Here is a 25,656-nt window from a genome sequence, read left to right as displayed (position 1 = left end):
GTTGGAGACTTATATCTCCCTCACTAACTTCAAGTATCGGCTGTCAGAGCAGCTTACCGATCAGTGTAGCTGTACACAGCCCATCTGTAAATAGCCCATCCAACATACTACTTATCTCATCCCCATAATTGTTTTTTTCTGCTCTTTTGCACAGCAGTATTTCTACTTGCACATCCTCATCTGCACATCTATCACTCCAGTGTTAATTGCTAAATTGTAATTACTTCGCCACTATGGCCTATTTATTGCCTTACCTCCTTACTTAATTTGCACACACGGTATACATATTTTATATTGTGTTATTGACTGTACGTTTGTTTATCTCATGTGTAACTCTGTGTTGTTGTTTTTGTCGCAATGCTTTGCTTTATCTTGGCCAGGTCGCAGTTGTAAATGAGAACTTGTTCTCAACTGGCATACCTGGTTAAATAAAGGTGAAATAAAAACGTAAAATAAAATGTTACCCATCCTTGTGCCTAGCAAGCAATATATGACATTTTTGTGTGCTTCTCTAGAGTCACTTGTTTTACGCACCAACTAAACTTTTTTTGGGGGAGAGCGCAATGGTCTTGATTAGTCATCGTGCCTATGTCATGGTGTGCACTGGGCCAACAGCCATCCCTTTCCTGTCTGCCTTACCTTGATGACCCGGTCCTGGCAGCGCTGGATGCTCTTACAGAGACCCTCTGGCCCCTGGTCCTCCAGACTCTGGTGGAGGATCTGCTCAAAGGTGTACACTGCATCGTCCATTTGCTGCACAGATAAAGGTTTGTTTATTAGTTTACATTTTAGTCATTTAGCAAACGCTGTTATCCAGAGTGACTTACAGTCAGTGCATTCAACTAAGTTTAGTGGTGGAAAGACAACCACAAATCACAGTCATTGCAAGTAAACCTCTCTTTAAAATGGTCTATACTCTACCAGGCAGAAAAAGAATGCAGAGAAATCGGTTTATAAAATGGATCATCATGTGGGCATGTTGGTAACTCAATAAACTGGTGAACTCAACTAAGCAGTCATCAGACAGTGTATAGATAAAGTCCATGATTTGCCTGTTCGCTGAAATCAAAAATGCCAAGAACAAAACATTCCATCAGTTTTCATATATTCACCACAAGGGGACACTATCTTCCCAACAATTCCTTTTTAAGTGTAGCATAACAAAATAGGATTGCTTTCTATATACTAATTCTGTCCAATAAAACCCTTCCCTCCCTCCATTCTAAACTAATCACACCCTGAACCCTGAGGGTAGATATTTGCTATTGTATATCTGAACTATAAACAGAATCTTGGATGCAAAGCAAAGTTCAAATTGTTGAACTCTCTGAGACCTTAGCCCCTGTCTGAGAAGGCTCACCCCCAGCAGCTTCTAGCAACTACAAAGAGGACAGCCTATGTGATTCACAGTGGGGGACAGAGTGGTGAATACTTTGCTCTAGGATATCTCTCCAACAACCAACAGTCTGTCAACTGAGACCAGCCAGCCAATGACAGTAAACCACCACTCACTAACCAGAATGTGCTTGTTCTCCAACCACAATAATAAAGAACTCCCCATACTGTAGCTCTGAGGATCTCAGACAAAAACAGCATCAACCAACAACCACAAAATAGACCTGCAGGCCACATCCTTTCAGCACTCATACACCAGCCAGGAACTCAAAAGGAGACATTTCAGCAATTATTTAATTAGTACCTCACCATACTCATACCCCATATGTCAGTTTAGTGAAAAACGGTCCACATCATCAGTAAGAGGTTGTGTCACGTTTTGCAGAATGAAATAAGGTGTAGGAGGGTGTAGTTTACACTTGCATTTTGATCACATTCAATTAAGCTAGGTACGATAGCCTATCACAGTCATTGCAAGTAAAACCTTCATCCTCAAATCAGTGCTAGTTAGAAAAGTTGTACCTCTCTCATGAGGATCTGTGCCCTCTGGACGAACACGGAGGGGCTGGAAACGTCAAACCTCTGCTGCAGGCCGTCCAGACTCAGGTCCTCTACTTTCTCATAGCAGCTCTGCATCTTCACCGGGTGGAAAGCCAGCATAGAGATCTTCTCCATGTGCTGACGAGAGAGGGAGAGAAGGAGGGAGAGAAGGAAGAGTGAGGCTGGGTTGACAGAATTAACACATAGACCATAGAGACCAGGCTTGGATGATATACGTCTTTCAATTCGCTCATCAATTTGTATGCTACACTTCCGATATCACCTAAATGGGGGGATTAAAAGCATGCAGCTAAACTGTTATGCTGGATCATTAGACTGACACCCATATAAATGAATAACAGCGCTCTCACTTCTGCCAGTTTTTCCTTGGTGCTGTCGTTCAGTGTGTTCTTGCTCATGTCCACCAGCTCTCTGAAGAAGACGTCCCTGACCTCAGAGAAGCCTCGACTGGTGGGCTCCATCAGGGCCTCCAGGATAGAGCTGATGTAGGGCTGGATACTCACCTTCAGCAGCTTCTCTGCCTTAGGCAGCGCCACCGCTGGGAGGAAGCACAACGAGAGAGCGGATGTCAACACACAGACTAGTCTACATGACTTTATAAACTGGCAGAAGTTCCACTGTGACTCATCGTGCAACACGTGCTTTTCTCAAGATATGATTCGTCCAAAGGAATTCAGCTCCTCTCCATATAAGACTGTTATTGCGACAGACTAAGTCCCCCATGTAACTGTTGATGGAATGATGCTATTCTTCCTCACTTCCACTCCATGGACGCAGGCTGTCAACAGACCACATACCTGTCTGTGGCTGTGACAACCACCTGTCCAACTGTTGGTAAATATTTGTCACGCCACTGGCAAAGAGCCCAGAATGACATACAGGCCAGACATGTACTGTAGGTATTCAGAGTATGAACTAGAATCTACCATTGTACTGCAACTACTGGTATTTACCTACTGTGGGTCCCAAGTTAACCTGGCTTGGGCGCAGATCTAGGATCTGCTTACTCCCCCAAAATCCATTACTGGGTGGACTGTAAAACTGATGTTGGGTCAATGTCTGGGACTAGGGCTCAACGTCATCTTACTGTGGAGAGCTCATACCTTTTAAATATATTTATTGTGGGATATTTATTTATTTTATAAAGATGGAATAATGAAGAGGAGACATGAAAGGTGGACAAGTTGGCAAGTCAGAAGTGCAGTGGTGTGGATTCCAACTCATGCCGACTCTAGTATACATGAGCTGGAGTCCGCAGCTCTAACAGCTGGACCACACAGGTCATTGAGGGTTCACCTTTGATTTTGTTGCTGACGTGCTCCTTGGAGGTGATGATCTGGTCCATGTCTGTGCGTATGGAGGCCTCTAGAAGGGGGCGTCCAGCCTCACAGCTCTGCACCACAGCCTCATACTGGGCCTGGGCCTGCCTCACCACCAGACCATAAACAGCATCACAGATCTGCATGGGGACACACAGAGGATTGTTATGTCTGCATCTTGTATTGAGAAAAGCCACTGGGCCGAAACGTTGACCAAAGTGCCACTGTGACTCATCGTTGTGAACATGGAATACAAAAATGTAGATCACTAGCATTCTTGCATCCCAACATGACATGGATTCATGTACAAACAGGGAACTCAGAAGAAGACATTTTCCCTAGTATTATAAAGGGGTATTTGGTCAGTTGTGTGAGATAGAACTTACCAGCATCCAGTTCCTCTGCCTTTCGTGCATTTTGCCTTTCAGTCCCGGGGTGATGAGATCCCTGACCTCAGGGAGAAGTGTCTCCATCACCAGGTTGGCCAGAATCTACAGGGATGGTAGTGGGTTTGAGATCAGATAACAACAATAACTGTGGTGATGCTATGCTGTTTGAGATGCAAGACAAATTTCCCAAAAAGGGACGCAAAGTGATTCATGAACTACTGAGACCAATACAGCCATACTTTCAGAGTGATACAATTCTTATGACCTAAGGTCATACCAGCTCACTCTCTCCACCACTGGGCAGTGGGGCTAATCTATGGCCTCAGGGCAGAGTATTTATTTATACATGGGAAGTGGTTCATTTTAGATCCCATTCATGCTTTGTATCTGCTGGAGGGCATCTCCAAAAGTCTGTATACTAGTCTACTGTACTTTACCTTCTCAGGTATGGTCGGCACTCTACACTACAGATATGTCAGAGCTATCGAAACCTGAGAACTGGTTTTTCTAGCCTGATTGCTCTAGATCAGTGGTATTCAACTCTTACCCTATGCAGTCCGGAGCCTGCTGGTTTTCTGTTACCTGATAATTAATTGCACCCACCTGGTGTCCCAGGTCTAAAATAAGTGGAACTGGCTTTGCGGTCCAGAGTTGAATATAAGGGGCCCAACACATTCATCACAACATATTTATCATGACTATCTTCTATTGTACTTATTTGGCCTTGAAGTCAAGAGCTTTGGGCTAGGCTGCATTGGATGCGAGTTACTGATCTTGCATGATGATATGGGACAGAGGAATGTGTAGGAGTTGGCAATGCTGCCAGAGAATCTCTGTTCAACCATTCTGGTGATTTTCAACTTGAAACAGAACGATGAGTGCTGGTCTTATCTGTAGGTGTCTCATTGGTGGTGTGTCACAGCAGGGCACGATGAATGACTACCACTGTTTGGTTATTGTTAAAATGTTAGCCAAGGAGTGCACAGAGGCTGTAGTCACTGCTGCTACAAGCATAACAGCATCAGGCTATCTGTCCTGATCGGTCTCTTAAGCCTTGTTCACAATGCTGGCCTTAATGCTCAAAATCGGTTTTGTTTTTCAAATCCGTTTTGGAATACTGACTGTTCAAAAAGCAAGTTACAAGTGACCAAATCGGATGCGTGTGTGTTCAGACAGCAGTCATTTTCTTACAAGGCTATGCTAGTTGTCATAGTAATGGCGGATGTGTGTGCAGTGGTGTAGGCTGATTGGTAGTGGTGCTCATGCTTCCTACCACTCAGAAGTTATGTAGCAAGTTAAGTTGACAATGCCTGCCATGGACATTTCCCCAGTTGCTTTGAATGTTCAAAATCATAGTGTAAGAACACTTTAAAAGCCTCAAATGACTCAGTTTTGTCTAGCAACAAGAGCCAACTAGCTAGCTAGGTAGCCGTTTAGCTTTCTAGCACATTCACTAATTTGTTTGTAAACAGCTAACAAGATAGTTAGCTACCATGTTCTTGTCAAACTGTCAACAGAGTAGCTAGCAATAAAACAAAATATGCCAAACCACTTGAGGGCAAATAATAAGGTGCATGGCCAGGAATCAGATTTGTATTGGACTTCAAACCACTTACGAAGGTGGTTTGAAATGTCTTCTTTAACTTTGAATGTCTTCTTTAACCGGTCTCCTGCCCTTCATCTACACTGATTGAAGTGGATTTAACAAGTGACATCAAGAAGGGATCATAGGATTCACCTGGTCAGTCTCATGGAAAGAGCAGGTTTTCATAATGTTTTGTACACTGTATATACACAGGCTGTGTCTGTCTGTCTGTTGAAAGTGCTGTGTTGTGACTCTGTGGCTAACTCTGAGCCCAAGGCTCCTTTGTCTGACCTTTGGCTCCCTCCATTTCCCACTGGAGCAATCTGTCTATGAGATACTAAGAATGATGGGTATGAGTCAAGGCCCCCAGGCCCTGATGTAAGAGCTACAGACATCACACTCACAAAGACAGACAAAGACTCAGCTCTGCTCGGGGGGGGGGCACAGTGAGCTCATGCCCACAGGATGCTGTGTCACCAGGGCAGGGGGCATAGTGACATCATCTCTCAGCTGGACTCTACATCCCTGTTTGTATCCCAAATTTCTCCCTATTCCCTACATAGACCCATTTGGCTCTGTTCAAAAGTAGTGCACTACTGTGCATTCGGAAAGTATTCAGACCCCTTGACTTTTTCCACTGTTACGTTACAGCTAGGGATGCACAATATAAAAAAAAAATGCCAACATAGGCCTGATGTCTAGTTTAACGCCGATGTTAAAGCTGATGTGCATACCTATATAACGGAGGTAGATGACGTAATGACGCCACAAACAATATAGCGCTACACGTGCAACACAGCATTCCTAACCTAGCCCACAATGTCTGCTGTGTGTATCGAGCAGTCATTTGAAAGAGTAAAAACATTTCAGCAAGACAACTCAAAGGCGAAATCCATTCAGGCCAAGATAATGGAATTCAATGCCCTTGACAATCAACCGTTCTCTGTTGTGGATAATGTTGGCTTTTGTCAACTGGTCGAGCACCTCGAGCCCCGGTACACACTACCAAGTAGGCGCTATTTCTCAGATGTTGCCTTATGTTGTTGAAACGCACATCCATGAGCTACTTGCTATGGGCGTCACTGCTATTAGCTTCACGACTGACATTTGGACCAGCGATGTCAGCCCCATGAGCATGCAGAGTCTGACAGCACAGTGGGTCGACGAGGATTTTGTACAGAGGAAAGCTCAAGAATGTGCTGGTTCTCATACCGCTGCTGCCATTTCAATGGCATTTGAGAACATGAACACACTCTTAGCTCCATTCGAACAACTGACTTGAGAAAGAAGCTCATCAACTGCGTCTGCAGCAGACACTCACTAAAACTGCCGACATGGACCGTGGGGTTAACTTGGAAAAGTTCTCTACTAGAGGCTGTGAACAAGCCAGTCGGTGGTATTCTCTCGGAGCCTATTTACTGTGTCGCCACCATGCTCGATGCTAGGTACAAGGACCGCTACTTCGATGCAGACAAGAAACAGGGTTTACGTGAAATGTTAGACACAGCTGGACAAGATGGAAACGGACACAGTGACAGTGCGCATCGAGGAAGAGAGGCCACGGACAGACAGAGCTGAAACTTTGCTGCTATCGGTATCGCGTTTTTTGGCAAGGAAAATATCGGATAACGGTATCGGCCCAAAATGTCATATTGGTGCATCCCTAGTTACAGCCTTATTCTAAAATGGATTAAATACTTTTTTCCCCCTCATCAAGACACACACAATACCCCATAATGTCAAAGTGAAAACAGGTTATTGTTTACATAAGTATTCTGACCCTTTGCTATGAGACACGAAATTGAGCTCAGGTGCATCCTGTTTCCATTTATCATCCTTGAGATGATTCTACAACTTGATTGGAGTCCACCTGGGGTAAATTCAATGAATTGGAGATGATTTGGAAAGGCACACCCCTGTCCATATAAGGACCCACAGTTGACAGTGCATGTCAGAGCAAAAACCAAACCATGAGATCGAAGGAATTGTCCGTAGAGCTCCGAGACATGATTGTGTTGAGGCACAGATCTGGGGAAGGGCACCAAAACATTTCTGCAGCATTGAAGGTCCCAAAGAACACAGTGGCCTCCATCATTCTTAAATGGAAGAAGTTTGGAATCATCAAGACTTTTCCTAGAACTGGCTGCCCAGCTAAACTGAGCAATCGGGGGAGAAGGGCCTTAGCCAGGGAGGTGACCAAGAACCCGATGGTCACTGACAGAGCTCCAGAGTTCCTCTGTGGAAATGGGAGAACCTTCCAAAAGGACAACCATATCTGCAGCAGTCCACCAACCAGGCCTTTATGGTAGAATGGCCAGACTCCTCAGTAAAAGGCACATGACAGCCTGCTTGGAGTTCACCAATAGGCACCTAAAGACTCTCAGACCATGAGAAACAACCTTCTCTGGTCTGATAAAACCAAGATTCAACTCTTTGGCCTGAATGCCAAGCGTCACCTCTGGAGGAAACCTGGCATCATCCCTACGTTGAATCATGGCGGTGGCAGCATCATGAATTGGGGATGATTTTCAGCGGCAGGGACTGGGAGACTAGTCAGGAATGAGGGAAAGATGAACGGAGCAAATTACATAGAGATCCTTGACGAAAACCTGCTTCAGAAGCTCAGGATCTGAGACTGGGGCAAAGGTTCACCTTCCAACAGGACAACGACCCTAAGCACACAGCCAAGACAACCAGGAGTGGCTTCGGGACAAGTCTTTGAATGTCCTTCAGTGGTCCAACCAGAGCCCGGACTTGAACCTGATCGAACATCTCTGGAGAGACCTGAAGATGTGGCACGGCTTGCAAACTATTACAGACTAAAAAAGGTAAGCACAGCCGCGAGCTGCTAAGTGACACGAGCCTACCAGACGAGCTAAATTACTTCTATGCTAGCTTCGAGGCAAGTAACACTGAAACATGCATGAGAGCATCAGCTGATTCCGGACGACGGTGTGATCACGCTCTCCATAGCCGATGTGAGAAAGACCTTTAAACAGGTCAACATCCACAAGGCCAGATGGATAACCAGGATGTGTACTTCGAGCATGCACTGACCAACTGGCAAGTGTCTTCACTGACATTTTCAAACTGTCCCTGACTGAGTCTATAATACCAACATGTTTCAAGCAGACCATCACAGTCCCTGCGCCCAAGAACATTAAGGCAACCTGCCTAAATGGCTACCGACCTGAAGCACTCACGTCTGTAGCCATGAAGTGCTTTGAAAGGCTGGTCATGGCTCACAACATCATTATCCCAGAAACCCTAGATCCACTCCAATTTGCATACCGCCCCAACAGATCCACAGATGGACAAAAGGAACACCTATGTGAGAATGCTATTCATTGACTACAGCTCATCGTTTAACACCATAGTGCCCTCAAAGCTCATCACCAAGATAAGGACCCTACTAAACACCGGCCTCTGCAACTGGATCCTGGACTTCCTGAAAGGCTGCCCCCAGATGGTAAGGGTAGGTAACAACACATCCACCACGCTGATCCTCAACACGGGGGCCCCTCAGGGGTGCGTGCTCAGGCCAGGCATGGCTCCACCAGCACCAATCAATCAATCAATCAAATGTATTTATAAAGCTTTTTACAAAAGCCAATGTCCCAAAGTGCTGTACAGAAACCCAGCCTAAAACACCAAACAGCAAGCAATGCAGATGTAGAAGCATAGTGGCTAGGAAAAACTCCCTAGAAAGGCCAGAACCTAGCAAGAAACCTAGAGAGGAAGTTTGCCGATGACACAACAGTGGTAGGTCTGATCACCGACAACGATGAGACAGCCTATAGGGAGGAGGTCAGAGACCTGATCGTGTGGTGCAAGGACAACAACCTCTCCCTCAACGTGATCAAGACAAAGGAGATGATTGTGGACTACAGGAGAAAGAGGACCGAGCATGCCCCCATTCTCATCAACGGGACTGTAGTTGAGCAGGTTGAGAGCTTCAAGTTCCTTGGTGTCCACATCACCAACAAACTATCATGGTCCAAACACACTAAGACAGTCGTGAAGAGGGCATGACAAAACCTATTCCCCCTCAGGAGACTGAAAAGATTTGGCATGGATCCTCAGATCCTCAAAAGGTTCTACAGCTGCACCATCAAGAGCATCTTGACTGGTTGCATCACTGCCTAGTATGGCAACTGCTCAGCCTCTGACTGCAAGGCACTACAGAGGGTACTGCATACGGCCCAGTACATCACTGGGGTAGAAGCTTCCTGCCATCCAGGACCACGATACCAGGCGCTGTCAGAGGAAGGCCCTAAAAATTGTAAAAGACTCCGGCCAACATAGTCAGACTGCTCTCTCTGCTACAGCACGGCAAGCGGTACCGGAGCGCAAAGTCTAGGTCCAAAAGGCTTCTTAACAGCTTCTATACCCAAGCCATAAGACTCCTGAACAGCTAATCAAAGGGCTATCCAGACCCCTCTTTTACACTGCAGCTACTCTCTCTTTATCTATGCATACTCACTTTAGCTATATGTACATATTGCTATTGTTATTTTACTGCTGCTGTTTAATTATGTTACTTTTATATATATATATATTTTAAATGACTTAACACTTATTATTCTTAACTTCTTAAAGCATTGTTGGTTAAGGGCTTTAAGTTCCACACCTGTTGTATTCGGCGCATGTGACAAATACAATTTGATTTGATCTGATCACTGTGCAGCAACGCTCCCCATCCAACCTGACAGAGCTTGAGAGGATCTGCAGAGAAGAATGGGAGAATCCCCAAATGCAGGTGTGCCAAGCTTTGTGTCATACCCAAGAAGACTCGAGGCTGTAATTGCTGCCAAAGGTGCTTCAACAAAGTACTGAGTAAAGTGTCTATATATATTTATGTAAATGTGATATTTCCATTTTTTATTTATTATAAATTTGCAAAAAATGATAAAACGTGTTTTTGCTTTGTCAGTATGGGGTATTGTGTGCCGATTAATGAGGAAAAAAACGATTGAATCAATTTTAGAATAAGGCTGTAACATAACAAAATGTGGAAAAAGTGAAGGGGTATGAATACTTTCCAAATGCACTGTATGTAGGTAATAGGGTGCCATTTAGGACATAGACCCTGGGTGAGTGGCAAGTATGCTTCCTGTAGCTGTTCAGGAAATATACACTAATGGAAAGTGACTTGGTAGGAAAAGAGGTATTCTGATCAGTATTTTGCTGACCTGGTCTCGGATTGTACTGTAGAGAATCAAAGTACCTAAGACTTAGATTTGTTCAATTGTCTTACAGTCTTGAATAAGGTCTCTTACCAAAACGTTTACACAAGGGGCGGCAGGTAGCCTAGTGGTTAGAGCATCGGGCCAGTAACAGAAAGGTTGCTAGATCGAATCCCTGAGCTGTCAAGGTAAAAATCTGTCGTTCTGCCCCTGAACAAGGCAGTTAACCCACTGATCCTAGGCCGTCATTGTAAATAAGAGTTTGTTCTTAACTGACTTGCCTAGTTAAATAATGGTTAACAAACAAAAAAACTATGTGCAGGGGCAAAATCATGCAGAAAGACACGAGTTCTCTCTCCTACAACACGCGGAGAGAATTTCTGTGTCTCAAATGGCACCCCATTGCCAACACTACTTTTGACCAGAGCCCAAATGTTGTGAGGTAGTATATATAGGGAATAGAGTGCCATTTGAGACACAGACACTGACATTGGCTGTGCCATCCTTACCTGTGGAGGTGTGCCACACATCATCTCCCAGGTGCCATACTGCCCATGGGCCTGGCGAAAAAGCCTCACTGAGTCTGTGAAGGCTGGCGTCTGCACCTTACTCTCCTCCAACAAACCTATGGGGTAACCACAGAGGATTAGCATTGTTAGTGGAAGTGGACATTGTGAAGGTTGATTTGAAAACATTGTACAAGTTTGATCATTTATCATAAAATCAGCACTAGCCTGGGCAAGCAGACTGACTGCTGTGCTCACATTTCAAACCAAATTGTGAGCCATCGCACGATCAGACTGGCTCCACCAGGCTAATCTCAAATGAGATCTTGAATTCAGGTTTGACAGAAATATACTTGAAAAGGAGTTTCCATGCATTCCTAGAGTCTGTTGCAACTTGTGCAGAAAGAGAACTGTCTAGTACAGTGCATTTGGAAAGTATTCAGACCCCTTTTTTCCACATTGTTACTTTAGTCTTACTCTAAAATTGATTAAATAAAAACTCATCCCTCTACACACAATATCCCATAATGACAAAGCGAAAACTGGGTTTAAATGTTTGCAAATGTATTCAAAATAAAATAGAAATACCGTATTTACATAAGTATTCAGACCCTTTGATACGAGACTCTAAATTGAGCTCAGCTGCATCCTGTTTCCATTGCTCATCCTTGAGATGTTTGTACAACTTGACTGGAGTCCACATGTAATAAAAGGCACACACTTCTCTACATAAATTCCCACAGTAACCAGCACGTCAGAGCAAAAACCAAGCCATGAGGTCGAAGCAATTGTCCATAGAGCTCCGAGACAGAATTGTGTCGAGGCAGAGATCTGGGGAAGGATTCCAAAACATTTATGCAGCACTGAAGGTCCCCAAAAACACAGTGGCCTCCATTATTCTTAAATAGAGAAAGTTTGGAACCACCAAGACCCTTCCTAGAGCTGGCTGTGCGGCCTAACTGAGCAATCAGGGGAGAAGGGCCTTCGTCAGGGAGGTGACCAAGAACCCGATGGTCACTCTGACAAAGCTTGATGAAAACCTGCTGTAGAGTACTCAGGACCTCAGACTTGGGCGAAGTTTCACCTTCCAACAGGACAACAACCTTAAGCACACAGCCAAGACAACACAGGACTGGCTTCGGGACAAGTCTCAATGTCATTGAGTGGCCCAGCCAGAGCCCGGACTTGAACCCGATCAAACATCTCTGGAGAGAACTGAAAATAGCTGTGCAGCAACGCTCCCCATCCAACCTGACAGAGCTTGAGTGAATCTGCAGAAAGGAATGGGAGAAACTCCCCAAATACAGGTGTGCCAAGCTTGTAGCATCATACCCAAGAATACTCGAGGCTGTAATAGCTGCCAAATGTGCTTCAACAAAGTACTGAGTAAAGTGTCTGAATACTTGTGAATGTGATCTGTTTTTTATTATTTGTAAATGTGCAAACATTTCTAAAAACCTGTTTTTGCTTTGTCATTATGGGGTATTGTGTGTAGACTGATGAGGGGAAAAAACAAGGGTTGCCAAGGGTCACCATCTAAATATGGATGGAAGAGTGAAACAGTCATATGTAATGACCACACCACATACACTCTGTAAAGTCAACTGGATCATTCTCATGTCACGAGTGGCTAGGGTTATTTATCAGAGCTTTGCCATGGCAACCCAGGGAGATTCCACATTATCCACCTTTAGGGAAGTCAATTCTTGTCTCCCCAACACATTTAAAAAATAAAATAATAAATCACCCAATCATTTTCCAAATATTGAAGTAGTAGCTACAGAAAGTGCCAGTAATCACATGATAACTGTACATGTTGTTTTGGCAACAGGGTTTGTTTTGACCATGAAGTCACAGTTTTGATGGCAAGCATCTTCGTTGGCCCAGAGTTACTAGTGAACAAGGCTACATCTAATAGACGGCGCACACAGACACACTTCCCGCTTAGATCATCTTCACCTCTACTGAAAGAGTCAACCTGAAGAATTCCTTAATGTATCCAGCTGTGTTTGGATCAGGAATCAGACTCTGGTATGTAGACTCACCATCAGAACATACAGTGCATTCGGAAAGTAGTAAGACCTTGACTTTTCCCACATTTTGTTAAGTTACAGCCTTATTCTAAAATGTATTAAATTGTTTCCCCCCCCCTCATCAATCTACACAAAAATATCCCATAATGACAAAGCAAAAATAGTTTTTTGTTTTTTTGTTTTTACATTTCAACAAAAAAATCTGACCCTTTACTTAGTACTTTGTTGAAGCACCTTTGGCAGCGATTACAGTCTTGTGTCTTCTTGGGTATGAAGCTTCAAGCTTGGCACACCTGTATTTGGGGAGTTTCTTCCATTATTCTCTGCAAATCCTATCAACCTCTGTCAGGTTGGATGGGGAGCATTGCTGCACAGGTATTTTCAGGTCTCGCCAGAGATGTTCAAATCGGGTTCAAGTCTGGGCTCTGGCTGGGCCACTCAAGGACATTCAGAGACATGTCCCAAAGTCACTCCTGTGTTGCCTTCGCTGTGTGCTTAGGGTCGCTGTCCTGTTGGAAGGTGAACGTTTTCCCCAGTCTGAGGTCATGAGTGCTCTGGAGCAGGTTTTCATCAAGGATCCCTCTGTACTTTGCTCTGTTCATCTTTCCTTCGATCCTGACTAGTCTCCCAGTCCCTGCCGCTGCATGATCCCCACAGCATGATGCTGCCACCACCTTGCTTCACCCTAGGGATGGTGCCAGGTTTCCTCCAGAGGTGACGCTTGGCATTCAGGCCAAAGAGTTCAATCTTGGGTTTCATCATCCGAGAGAATAATGTTTCTCATGGTCTGAGTCTTTGGGTCACTTTTGGCAAACTCCAAGCAGGCTATCATGTGCCTTTTACTGAGGAATGGCTTCCGTCTGGCCACTCTACCATAAAGGCCTGATTGGGGGAGTGCTGCAGAGAAGGTACTCCCATCTCCACAGAGGAACTCTGGAGCTCTGTCAGAGTGACCATCGGGTTCTTGGTCACCTCCCTGACCAAAACCCTTCTCCCCAGAATTGCTCAGTTTGGCCAGGCAGCCAGCTCTAGGAAAAGTCTTGGTGGTTCCAAACTTCTTCCAATTAGGAATGGAGGAGGCCACTGTGTTCTTGGGGACCTTCAATGCTGCAGACATTTTTTGGTACCCTTCCCCAGATCTGTGCCGATACAATCACGTCTCGGAGCTCTATGGACAATTTCTTCGACCTCACGGCTTGGTTTTTGCTCTGACATGCACTGTCAACTGTGGGACCTTATATAGACGTGTGTGCCTTTCCAAATCATCTCCTATCAATTGAATTTACCACAGGTGGACTCCAATCAAGTTGTAGAAACATCTTAAGGATGAACAATGGAAACAGGATGCACCTGAGCTCAATTTCGAGTCTCATAGCAAAGGGTCTGAATACTTATGTAAATAAATTGTTTTTTTATTTTCTATAAATTTGCACAATTAAAACAGTTTTTTTTTGTCTTTGTCATATTGTGTGTAGATGGCTTAAATAAAAATAAATTCTCATCAATTTTAGAATAAGTCTAACGTAATAAAATGTGGAAAAAGTCAAGGGGTCTGAATACTTTCTGAATGCACTGTACAGTACATGAGAGAGCTAGTCTAACCACAGCATCAGAACAAATCATGTGAAATCCTGTCTTGTGATAAAAATGGGGAATTCATAAATTAACTCTAGCCATGACAAAGACAGGAAGTATGTTGTGCAGGGTGGGGGAGTGAGTGGGATGTGTGAGTGAGAGTGGGGCCTGGGAGCATGAATTGGGGGGGAAGTAGAGCTTCTAGCTACAGGCAGGAAGTCTACAGCCCCAGACTACCTCCCTCTCTCTCTGAAAGCTCTGTGTGTGTGTGTGTGTGTGTGTGTGTGTGTTGAAAGAGTGTGAGGGTGGGAGCCAGGCCATTTATCTTGGCACTGCCTCATGAGAACGTGGAGGGGATTTTTTGCCAGCCCAATAAAGTCTGTACCCCGGATCTAAAGTCAAACTAGACTAAAAGACTTGTTTATGCTGAAAATCCAGTACTGTATTTCAATTGATCAGCATCTGTAGAGAAAGAATGGCCTGGTCAGTTTGAGGCTGGTTATAGTTCAGCAACACCTTATAGTGAGTAGCCTTGTGTGTGTACTTTTTTTTTTTTTTTTTTTTTTTTTTTTTAAATAGTCTGCTTTGTTGTCAGAGGGTCCAGCTTCAGAGCTGACTAGGGAGATTTTTATTCAACTTAAAAATCCCTATATCGTATGCTTTTCGGACATGGTGATCATAGCAACTTTTTACCAGATCATATACAGCCCTACGGTGTGGTTTTCATTAAAGAAGTACCATATTCTCAAGTTGGACAAAGTAACATGGTCACAGCTGTCAATGTAGACAGAGGTCAATAGAAACCACTGACAGATACAAATCAAATCGTACTTGTCACATGCGCCGAATACAACAGGTGTAGACTTTACTGCGAAATGCTTTTTTTCGAGCCCTTTCCCAACAATGCAGTTAAAAAGTAAGAAAATTAACAAATAGATAAAGACAATAGAAACAGAATAACAATAACGATGAAATTTACAAGGAGTACCGGTACAAGGTCTTTGGGGTGATTGAGGTAATATGTACAGTATATGTAGGTTTGGTTAGGTAATTGAAGTACTATGTACATGTAGGTCGGTGGTAAAAAGCAGAAAGTTTGGGTAGCCGTTTAATGAACTTTTCAGCAGTCTTATGGCTTGGGGGTAGAAGCTGTTCAGGGTCTTGTTGGTTCCATACTTGGTGCATTGGTGTGCGGTAGCAGAGAAAACAGCCTGACTTGGGTGGCTGTAGTCTGACAATTTTTAGGGCCTTCCTCTGACACCACCTGGTATAGAGGCAGGGAACTCGGCTCCAGTGATGTACTGGGATGTACACACTACCCTCTGTAGCGCATTGCGGTCGGATGCCGAGCAGTTGCCATACTAAGCGGTGATGCAGCCAGTGAAGATGCTCTCAATGGTGCAGTTTTAGAACTTGGAGGATCTGAGGGCCCATGCCAAATCCTTTCAGCCTCCTGAGGGGGAAGAAGAGTTGTCCTGCCCTCTTCACGACTGTGTTTGGACCATGATAGATCCTTAGTGATAGGTCCATACCACCCTGCATCCCACTGCTGGCTTACCTCTGAAGCTAAGCAGGGTTGGTCTTGGTCAGTCACTGGATGCTGCAGGAAGTGGTGTTGGAGGGCCAGTAGGAGGCACTATTTCCTCTGGTCAAAAAAAAACTAAAATCATGCCCAGCTTCCAGTTGGCTCATTCATCCACACTCCTCTCCCCTATAACTATTCCCCAGGTCGTTGCTGTAAATGAGAATGTGTTCAGTCAACTTACCTAGTAAAATAAGAAAAAAAAGTGATGTGGACACCGAGGAACTTGAAGCTCTCGACCGTCTCCACTACAGCCCCATCGATGAATGGGGGTGTGCTCGGCCCTCCGTTTCCCTTCTACAACCTCATCAATGCTGGCTATTCCTGCCACTCCCCACCATGCTAACTTCAGTCTGCATGAATCCTAGGTTGAGTCCCAAATGGCACCACATTCCCTATATAGTGCACTACATACATTGGGAACAGGGTGCCATTTGGAACACAGCCCTAGTGCTGGACATAAGCGATGAATGAGGAGTAAATCCTGTGGCCCCTGAAGGTGAAGCCTTCATTCATGGTCAGCAGGGTGTCCGTCTGCTGGACAGGGTCCCTCTGTGTTCGGCCCCTAGACCCCAGCCTGCTCTAGGAAGGAGGGTGGGGGTGGGGAGAGCCAGAGCAGGGCGGCCCGCCTGAGGAAATTAATTGCTGCACATACCAGACTTTATTGAGCCTGCAGTCTAAACATCGAGCTACAGAGCAGTTGTTCATACACTGCTCTGACCGACCACTCAGGGTTTGACTACATGAAGACATGCATGTTCCAAATGGCACCCTATTCCCTATATAGTGCACTATAGGCGCTGGTCAAAAGTAGGGCACTATCTAGGGAACAGGGTGTCATTTGGGAAGTGCACATGATGTGCACTTTACAGACTCATTCGACAACATTGTGGTCCCCTTCTTTATGATCTTTATGTGGCTCAGGCTGGAGCTTCTACACATTGTATACACTTAATGACGTGTTGTTTTTAGGTTGGCCTGTGTCTTTGCTCTGGCCATACAAGGCTACAGGGACATATCAAATAGTACTTGAAGTATTTGCCTCATGCTACAGAAATTGGAGATGGACTAATGCTCTATGGGCTGATCTGGCTCAGGAAAAGGCAAACTTACTTATAGTACTTAAAGTGAGTACAAATGTGAGTTTTGGGGCATGATCTAGACCAGTTTCCCAACTCCGGTCCTCGAGTACCCCCAACTGTACGTACTTTTTGTTGCGGCCACGGACAAGCACACCTGATTCTATTTACATTACATTTTAGTCATTTAGCAGACGTTCTTATCCAGAGCGACTTACAGTAGTGAATGCATACATTTGATTTTCATTTCATGCATTTTTAGTTTTTTTTGTACTGGCCCCCTGTGGGAATCGAACCCACAACCCTGGCGTTGTACACACCATGCTGGCGTTGCAAACACCATGCTCTACCAACTGAGCCACAGGGAAGGCCTGTCAGGTGTTTTTGTCCAGGGATACAACAAAAATGTGTGCTGTTGGGGGTACTCGAGGACCGGAGTTGTTAAACACTGATTCTAGACTCCCTGATATGACAGAAAGAGCTATACTGTACATCCGAGGAAACGCTGGCCGCCAGGCAGATGAGATCTTTCACTGAGGACGAAATCGGATTAGAAAATTAACAAAGTTGTCGGTCGAGAATCCCAAGAATGACAGCTGCCTGCTAAAAGATTCCTTTACCAAGTTCTCTCTATCGAGTTAGAGCTTGTTACATGTAACCATTTGCCTAAAAAAGGGGTCTACGGTAAGCCCCTGGTGCCTGTCAACTCGTTCATTAGCTCTTCCTCTCAACCATGTTGCCAGCTCATGCTTCCAGTTTGGGCTAAATTACCTGCAGACCCTGACTTGTTAGGTCACACAACAAACTGTCCACCCACTCACATATACCCTCACAGACTCTGTGCTTAGCATGCCTACTAACAACTCAATTAAGACACATAATGACTTCAATTAAGCCATCACAGATTTTGGAATGGGAGTGCTTAGTAAGTCAATCCATGTGCTTTGACTGACCCATGACAATCCCAAAAGGCACTATGTTCCCTATAGTGCACCACCTTTGACCAGGGTGTTCATATTAACCCTCTTACTCCTCTCCCATTTCCTCTCCCACCACATTCAACTCCCCCTGGCTTCTACTATCAAAGGCACTGTGAGTCCTGTGTTGAGGAGTACCAAAGCATGTGAGTCAGAGGGAGCCTTCCTCTCTCTCTCTTCTGTTCTCCATCTCTGGTTGTGTTGACTGCCTTGTCTGGTCTGTACCACTGCTAGCTAGCTCACCTGTCCATGTATAGTGCACGCAGAGCGAATTCGAGCAGCAGGCAGGGCCGCCCACAGTCACAGCCAGACCTAGGTTCAACTACCATTTGAAATCATTTACAAATACTTCATCTGTGCTTGATTGAGCTTGCCTTGCTTCATGGACCAATGGAATCGTCCCTAACCCTGCCCATCTGGCACTTGGGGCAGGCTAAAGCAAACGCACAAAATATTTCAACGATTTCAAATAGTATTTGAACCCAGGTCCCGTCACAGCTGCTCCCTAATACCAGAGTAGCCATAACTCAAACAGGGGGAGAGATATGAGTGAGGTAGTTTACATTGTAGCAGTGTGAAGTACACTGACTGGTGGTGAAGTGATGTCGTCTGAACCCACTCATCCCAGGCATTGTGGCTTCTAGCTGTTCTCTGCTCACCAGCTTCACCGTTTCATGATGGTTCCCATGTTTCTCATGCAAGATCCTATCCACACATGGGTAAAATGAAAAAGAGCTAAGTAGGTTTGCAGTCCAGTACATTATGTTAACTAACTTCTAGGGACCTACTGATAGTGTCTTGGATCAGTTAGGGCACCCATGTTGGCTCTGAAGAGCCATGCAACGACGATGCTGGTAAAGCCTAAAGTATAACTACATAGATTATACATAGTTCTAGGGCTTTGGCATGACTTCATTGGGCATGCATCCGTTTCTCTACAGTATAATTTGCAGCCACAGCACATGATCATTGACATCTGCAGTAACATCCAGTTAGTTAGCTATAACATCTTCAAGTGGACTGAAACAGAAACTTAGGTGGATGTTGCATTGGAAAGGTTTTGACTATGGAATAGACTGCACATGACGTCAGCCGTTTACCTGGTCCCCGTAACGACAGCAGAGACACTTTGCCAGGAGTACCTGCCTGCCACTCTTAACTGTCAGTTTTGTTGTAACGCCTGGTGAGCTGCCGTTGACGTTTCACCATATTTCTGAACTTACATAAACAGTATGTCACTCACATGATTCCCTATATTTAAGTTTGAGACCTGGTAATGTAAACTACAGTTTTAACATTGACAGGCACTTGTCTGTGCATGTGTCACACTGTCTTGTTTACAATTCTGTGCATTGTGCAGGGCAGGCAAAAGGTTGGATAATCAGACCCTAGACTCATCCACAGGCATGAAATACAAGCGAACAAAGCTAAACAAAGTTTTTTTAAAAATTGAAAAAGAGGAAGACTGTTGGAAAGCAACACATCTAAAGTTAGGGAGTAACCAATGAATATGTCAATTAGTGATGCATCTTGCACAATGGAAAATGTACTTAACAGTGAAGTTGAAAGGTTATTACGGCAAGGCATATTTTATGTTGATTCAACCTCCAGAACATCAACAACTAGTCTAGCTACATAACAAAACTTAAGTAAATCACAGATTTTTTTTGTGCCTTTTGCATCCCTTTGATATTTTAAGTGGAAACTGTGCACAAATATTGCATTTTAAAAGCCAGTTATATTAAATGAAGTGCCCTTTAATATAGAGCACATGGAAAATTCTATAACTCGGACTTGCTAAAACTCAATAAATATATCTTCTGACTTAAAGACTTGCTAAAGTGCCAACATTTCTCAAAGTTTTCACCGTCATTGTAAGGGCTGTTATTATTTTGTTTCTTTGACTACAGTGAGTCATTTCATGTGGTTGGTGATTCATTTTAGGTTAATAAAAATGTGTCCCTCATTATAAGGCCAACCTTGTTTTGTGAACTTTACTCTCATTTTAATATGGCAAAACTACTCCTTTAAATAAAATAATTAATTAAAATGAAACACTGAACATCTAATAGTTAAATCATAGTGTAAAAGCAGGTGAGCCGGTTTGGCAAAAAAACATATTTGTGGTGGAAAAATGAGCAGGTCGAGCATAACACGTCAGCCCTGTTACCCATAGATACAGACTAGAAATATTTTTTAATTCAATTGTCCCTCCCTGTTGCACAGAACAAACTTCCATTCCCCCCTGTCACAAGTGGATTTATGGCTGATTTAAGATAAAGAAACAGGGTTGACAATCTTATTTGGCCTTTAATATGCACTTACTATAGTCATTTGATCATTTAACCTCGAGCTAAACACTTCATGCTCACTTCAAGGCAATCAACCTGGGTCCTCCAATGAGGACCCCCACTGCTGAAGAGGACTGTGAGCGCTCGATCTCTGTGGCAGACGTAAGTAAGACTTTCAAGCGCGTGAACACTCGCAAAGCAGCCGCCCCAGATGGTAACCCTGGCCGTGTCCTCAGAGCTTGCGCAGACCAGCTAGCTGGAGTGGTTAAGGACATATTCAACCTTTCCCTGTGATCCTTCAAGATGTTCACCATTTTCCCTGTACCCAAGCAAACAAAGGTAACCCTGTAGCACTCATTTCCGTCATCATGAAGTGCTTTGAGAGGCTGGTCAAGGACCACATCTGCTCCACCTTACCTGACACCAAGGGCCTAGTACAGTTTGCATACCGCCACAACAGATCTAAGGACGAAGTAATCGCTATTGCTCTGCACGATGCCCTGTCCCACCTGGACAAGAGGAATACTATACATATGTGCCAATGTTTTTCGTTGAATGCAGCCCAGCTTTCAACACCATAGTCCCCTCCAGGCATGTCACTAAGCTCAAGGCCCTTGGTATGAACATCTCCCTCTGCAACTGGATCCTGGACTTCCTGACAAGCAGACCCCAGGTGCTAAGGTTAGGCAACAATATCTCCGCCACGCTGACTCTCAACATGCCGCCCCCCCCCCCCCCCAGGGGTGTGTGCTCAGTGCCCTCCTGTACTCCCTGTACATCCGTGACAACGCACGACTCCAACACCATCATTAAGTTTGCCAACGACATGGAGGTGGTGGGCCTGATTGCCAAGTCAGCCTACAGAGAGGAGGTTAGAGTTAAACAGCCTCTCCCTCAACGTCAGCAAAACCAAGGAGCTTGATCGAGGACTACAGGAAACTCTTTATTTGTACGTTTTTGAATTTGCGAACAAGGAGACATTGACATCAATACAACATATCCAGTCCTTTATCCCCCCCACCAAGGCATCATTTTATTTTTTTAAAGCAGAATGATTAAAAAAATACAATTTATATTAAATAAATAATATACAAAAAAGAGAAAATACAATGAATAAAATAAATTAGGTCTCGCAATAACAATGGAATCATATCTGCACACTGTAGCCAGAGACATTTACATTTACATTTAAGTCATTTAGCAGACGCTCTTATCCAGAGCGACTTACAAATTGGTGCATTCACCTTAAGATATTCAGTGGAACAACCATAACTGCCTATACTGAAAAAAAATGATAGTTTTTCTCCACTAGCAGCTCAAACACCATCTGGCCATGACAGCGTCCCCAGTCCTGGCCCCGGGGACCAAAGGGGGCACAAATCCCCGCCCCTGCATCCAACGCACTCGACTCCAGACAGAAGTTTGGTAATGAGTTAATACGCCCCTATTGACATTGATGGGGCTGTAGTTGAGAGGGTGAAAAGCTTCAAGTTTTTCAGCATGCACATCAAAGAGGACCTGACATGGACCAATCATGCCAACACCGTGGTGAAGCCAGCGCAACAGCGCCTATTCAACCTCAGCCTACTGAAGAAAATCAGGGAGTACAGGAGGGGGCTGATCACACCCCTGGAAGGCCCCCCATGTTGAGAGTCAGCTAGGCGGAGGTGGCCCTCAGATCCTCAAGAAGTTCTACAGCTGCACCACGAGAGCATCTTCCGCCTGGTATGGCAACGCCCTCAACCGCAAGGCTCTACAGATGGTGGTGCAGGCGTCCCAAAACTTCACTGGGGGCGAGCTCCCTGTCCTCCAAGGCATCTACACCAGACCCAAAAGGTTATGAAGGAATCCAGTCACCCGAGCGATAGAAGCTGTAGTAGAGTGAACAGTCCATCACCATCAGACTGTTGAACAGATAACCTTAGCGGTTTCCCTGAACAGACCTGCACCTTGTGACTATTAGACCCTTGAGACCATCTGCACCTTAGAGACTATTTGCACTCTCCACACATCCAACCCTTACACACACACACACACACACATTGCGTGCAGCTGCATTCCGAATTGATGATTACTTGTGTGCTGCCAGCTGTGGGCATGTGGGCAGGATTGAAACAAACCTAACCTTAATTTACGTTGTGATGCAGTCAAGACTACAAGTCTCAAAAAACTTAGTTTTGGACGAGACTGACCTTTTGACGAAAATGATCCTATTTACACTTAGTAGTCAATTTTGTCGGTAGAATAAATGTTTCTGATTCCTATTGATGCCTCATAGGCTGTTTTCTACATTTAGTTTAGGGGCAGTTGCTCTTTAAGTTTAGCAGGTGCTCTTTATGACAGGCTTAAAACGAGGTGAAATAAAACAGGTTTTCTTTTTCCTCACCAAGTTAGGTACTCAATTGGTGGAATGACCCTAAGATCTGTGGAATTGTGTGTTTAATATGTGCTCCACTACCACATAATTAAATGTGAATTATAGGATTTTTATGGGCTCTACAGTGTGTCTAGGTTTGAATGCTTGTTGAATGTTTGTGTGGGTTTTACTCACCATCATTGGTATGTCTCACACAGTCCTGAAAAACTGCATGCCACTTCTTCTGCTCTTTCTCCGTTACCACACAGAAGTAGTAGTGGCGGGCATATGGGTGCCACAGGATCAGAAGGAACTCGGTGGCACACTTCAGGAAGGGAGCGTTGCCCACTTTAGCCTTTACATCTGAAACACACGCATTCCTCTATCAGTCGGTGGCCACGTCGCCCTTTCTGCATGGTTTTGGAATCATACACTCAACACTGAAAACAACTTAAAGGTCCAGTATAGTCAAAAAGCAGATTTTCCTATGTTTTATATGGTATTTGAATACTAGTAGTTTACAGTAACACTGAAATTGAGAAACATATGATCACACCTATAGCCTCAAGTTCTTTAGAACATCAAATGACATTGAGATGTTCATAATAAGAACAGTATTAAGCCTTCCAATTTAAAGGATTATATATGACAATTGGGTGAGCAGTTGCAACATGTGCCTCACGCCCACCCCTGCTACTCTCCTCCACACCTGGTTTTCAGTCGTAACATGTTCTCACCAGGCAGGCTGTTGTTGAGCAGCTCCAGGTACTGATCCATCGAGGTCAGAACTTTGTATCCGGCACAGTTGATGGTTCCCTTGGGATGCAGCCCTCTCTCATGAGACTGGACAGGAACATAAGGACATGGTAGACTTAAGGGAATGATGCATGCAGATATAGTAGCATTTTATTAGCTAATTCACTAATACGAACGTAAAATACACCATCATAATGCAACTGAGCTAAGGTGTGTGTGTATATTATATATACACACACACACACACACACACACACACACACACACACACACACACACAGGTTTTTCTTTATTTTTACTACATTTTACATTGTAGAATAATAGTGAAGACATAAAAAACTATGAAATGACACATATGGAATCATGTAGTTACAAAAAAAAGTGTTAAACAAATCAAAATATATTTGAGATTCTTCAAAGTAGCCACACTTTGCCTTGATGACAGCTATGAACACTCTTGGCATTCTCTCAACCAGCTTCACATGGAATGTTTTTCCAACAGTCTTGAAGGAGTTCCCACATATACTGAGAACTTGTTGGCTGCCTGTCCTTCACTCTGCGGTCCGACTCATCCCAAACCATCGCAATTGGGTTGAGGTCGGGACCTGTGGAGGCGAGGTCATCTGATGCTGCACTCCATCAATATCCTTGGTTAAATAACCCTTACACAGCCTGGAGTTGTGTTTTGGGTCATTGTCCTGTTGAAAAACAAATGATAGTCCCACTAAGCGCAAACCAGATGGGATGGTGTATCGCTGCAGAATGCTGTGGTAGCCATGCTGGTTAAGTGCGCCTTGAATTCTAAATGAATCCCAGTGTCACCAGCAAAGCATCCCCACCCCATCACACCTTCTCCATGCTTCATGATGGGAACCACACATGCGGAGAACATCCATTCACCTACTCTGCGTCTCACAAAGACACAGAGGTTGGAACCAAAAATCTCAAATTTGGATTCACCAGACCAAAGGACAGATTTAACCGGTCTAATGTCCATTGCTCGTGTTTCTTGGCCCAAGCAAGTCTCTTCTTATTATTGGTGTCCTTTAGTAGTGGTTTCTTTGCAGCAATTCAACCATGAAGGCCTGATTCACACAGTCTCCTCTGAACAGTTGTTGTTGAGATGTGTCTGTTACTTGAACTCTGTAAAGCATTTATTTGGGCTGCAATCTGAGGTGCAGTTAACTAATGAACGCATCCTCTGCAGCAGAGGTAACTCTGGGTCTTCCTTTCCTGTGGTGGTCCTCAAATGAGAGCCAGTTTCATCATAGCGCTTGATGGTTTTTGCGACTGCACTTAAAGAAACTTTCAAAGTTCTTGAAATGTTCCATACTGACTGACCTTCATGTCTTACAGTAATGATGGACTGTCGTTTCTCTTTGCTTATTTGAGCTGTTCTCACCATAATATGGACTTGGTCTTTTACAAAATAGGGCTATCTTTTGTATACCCCCACTACCTTGTCACAACACAACTAATTGTTTAAAATGTATTAAGAAGGAAACAAATTCCACAAATGAACTTTTAACAAGGCACACCTGTTAATTAAAATGCATTCCAGGTGACTACCTCATGAAGCTGGTTGAGAGAATTCCAAGAGTGTACAAAGCTGTCATCAAGGCAAAGGGTGGCTACTTTGAAGAATCTCAAATGATTCCATATGTGTTACTTCATAGTTTTGAGGTCTTCTCTATTATTCTACAATGTAGAAAATAGTAAAAATAAAGAAAAACCCTGGAATGAGTAGGTGTGTCGAAACTTTTGACTGGTACGCTGTGTGTGTGTGTGTGTAAACGTGGGACATTTTAATTAAATTCTCCCTTACCGCTTTGTTGTCATAGTAGTTCATGTTGTAGGAGTCAGGAACGAAGAGGAAACGGTTTCTCCATTTCTTGTTCTCCTCCAGAAACTGGAACAGAGCTCCAGAGAAGATGGACCTATTCTCCAGTGGGGCCTGAGTGGGACAGACAGGGGAGTCAGTACACATCCCAATGATAACTGGCAAGAACGGACATCACCTCTGTGTGGATAGAGCCATATTCATGGACAGTACATTTTTACATCAA

At 44.3% G+C, this 25,656-nt stretch overlaps 1 protein-coding gene across 1 annotated transcript in view; it reads right to left on the bottom strand.

Annotated features, from left to right (window-relative positions):
* The window catches only part of LOC115164165 (niban-like protein 1), a 55,387-nt gene that overhangs the window by 9,245 nt on the left and 20,486 nt on the right, over nucleotides 1-25,656 (bottom strand). The window contains exons 3-11 of the mRNA XM_029716392.1: nucleotides 25,416-25,544; nucleotides 23,572-23,677; nucleotides 23,030-23,197; nucleotides 10,945-11,060; nucleotides 3,662-3,766; nucleotides 3,253-3,415; nucleotides 2,307-2,494; nucleotides 1,918-2,073; nucleotides 640-753 (exon numbers count right to left, since the gene is read on the bottom strand). Of these exons, the coding sequence (XP_029572252.1) occupies nucleotides 640-753; nucleotides 1,918-2,073; nucleotides 2,307-2,494; nucleotides 3,253-3,415; nucleotides 3,662-3,766; nucleotides 10,945-11,060; nucleotides 23,030-23,197; nucleotides 23,572-23,677; nucleotides 25,416-25,544 (1,245 nt within the window). The remainder of the gene's footprint in view (nucleotides 1-639; nucleotides 754-1,917; nucleotides 2,074-2,306; nucleotides 2,495-3,252; nucleotides 3,416-3,661; nucleotides 3,767-10,944; nucleotides 11,061-23,029; nucleotides 23,198-23,571; nucleotides 23,678-25,415; nucleotides 25,545-25,656) is intronic.

This window comes from Salmo trutta, chromosome 27, assembly GCF_901001165.1.
Source record: "Salmo trutta chromosome 27, fSalTru1.1, whole genome shotgun sequence".
NCBI classification, from domain to species: domain Eukaryota; kingdom Metazoa; phylum Chordata; class Actinopteri; order Salmoniformes; family Salmonidae; genus Salmo; species Salmo trutta.
The sequence above is the reverse complement of the archived record's forward strand: the minus strand, read 5'-3'. Positions and strand labels throughout refer to the sequence as shown.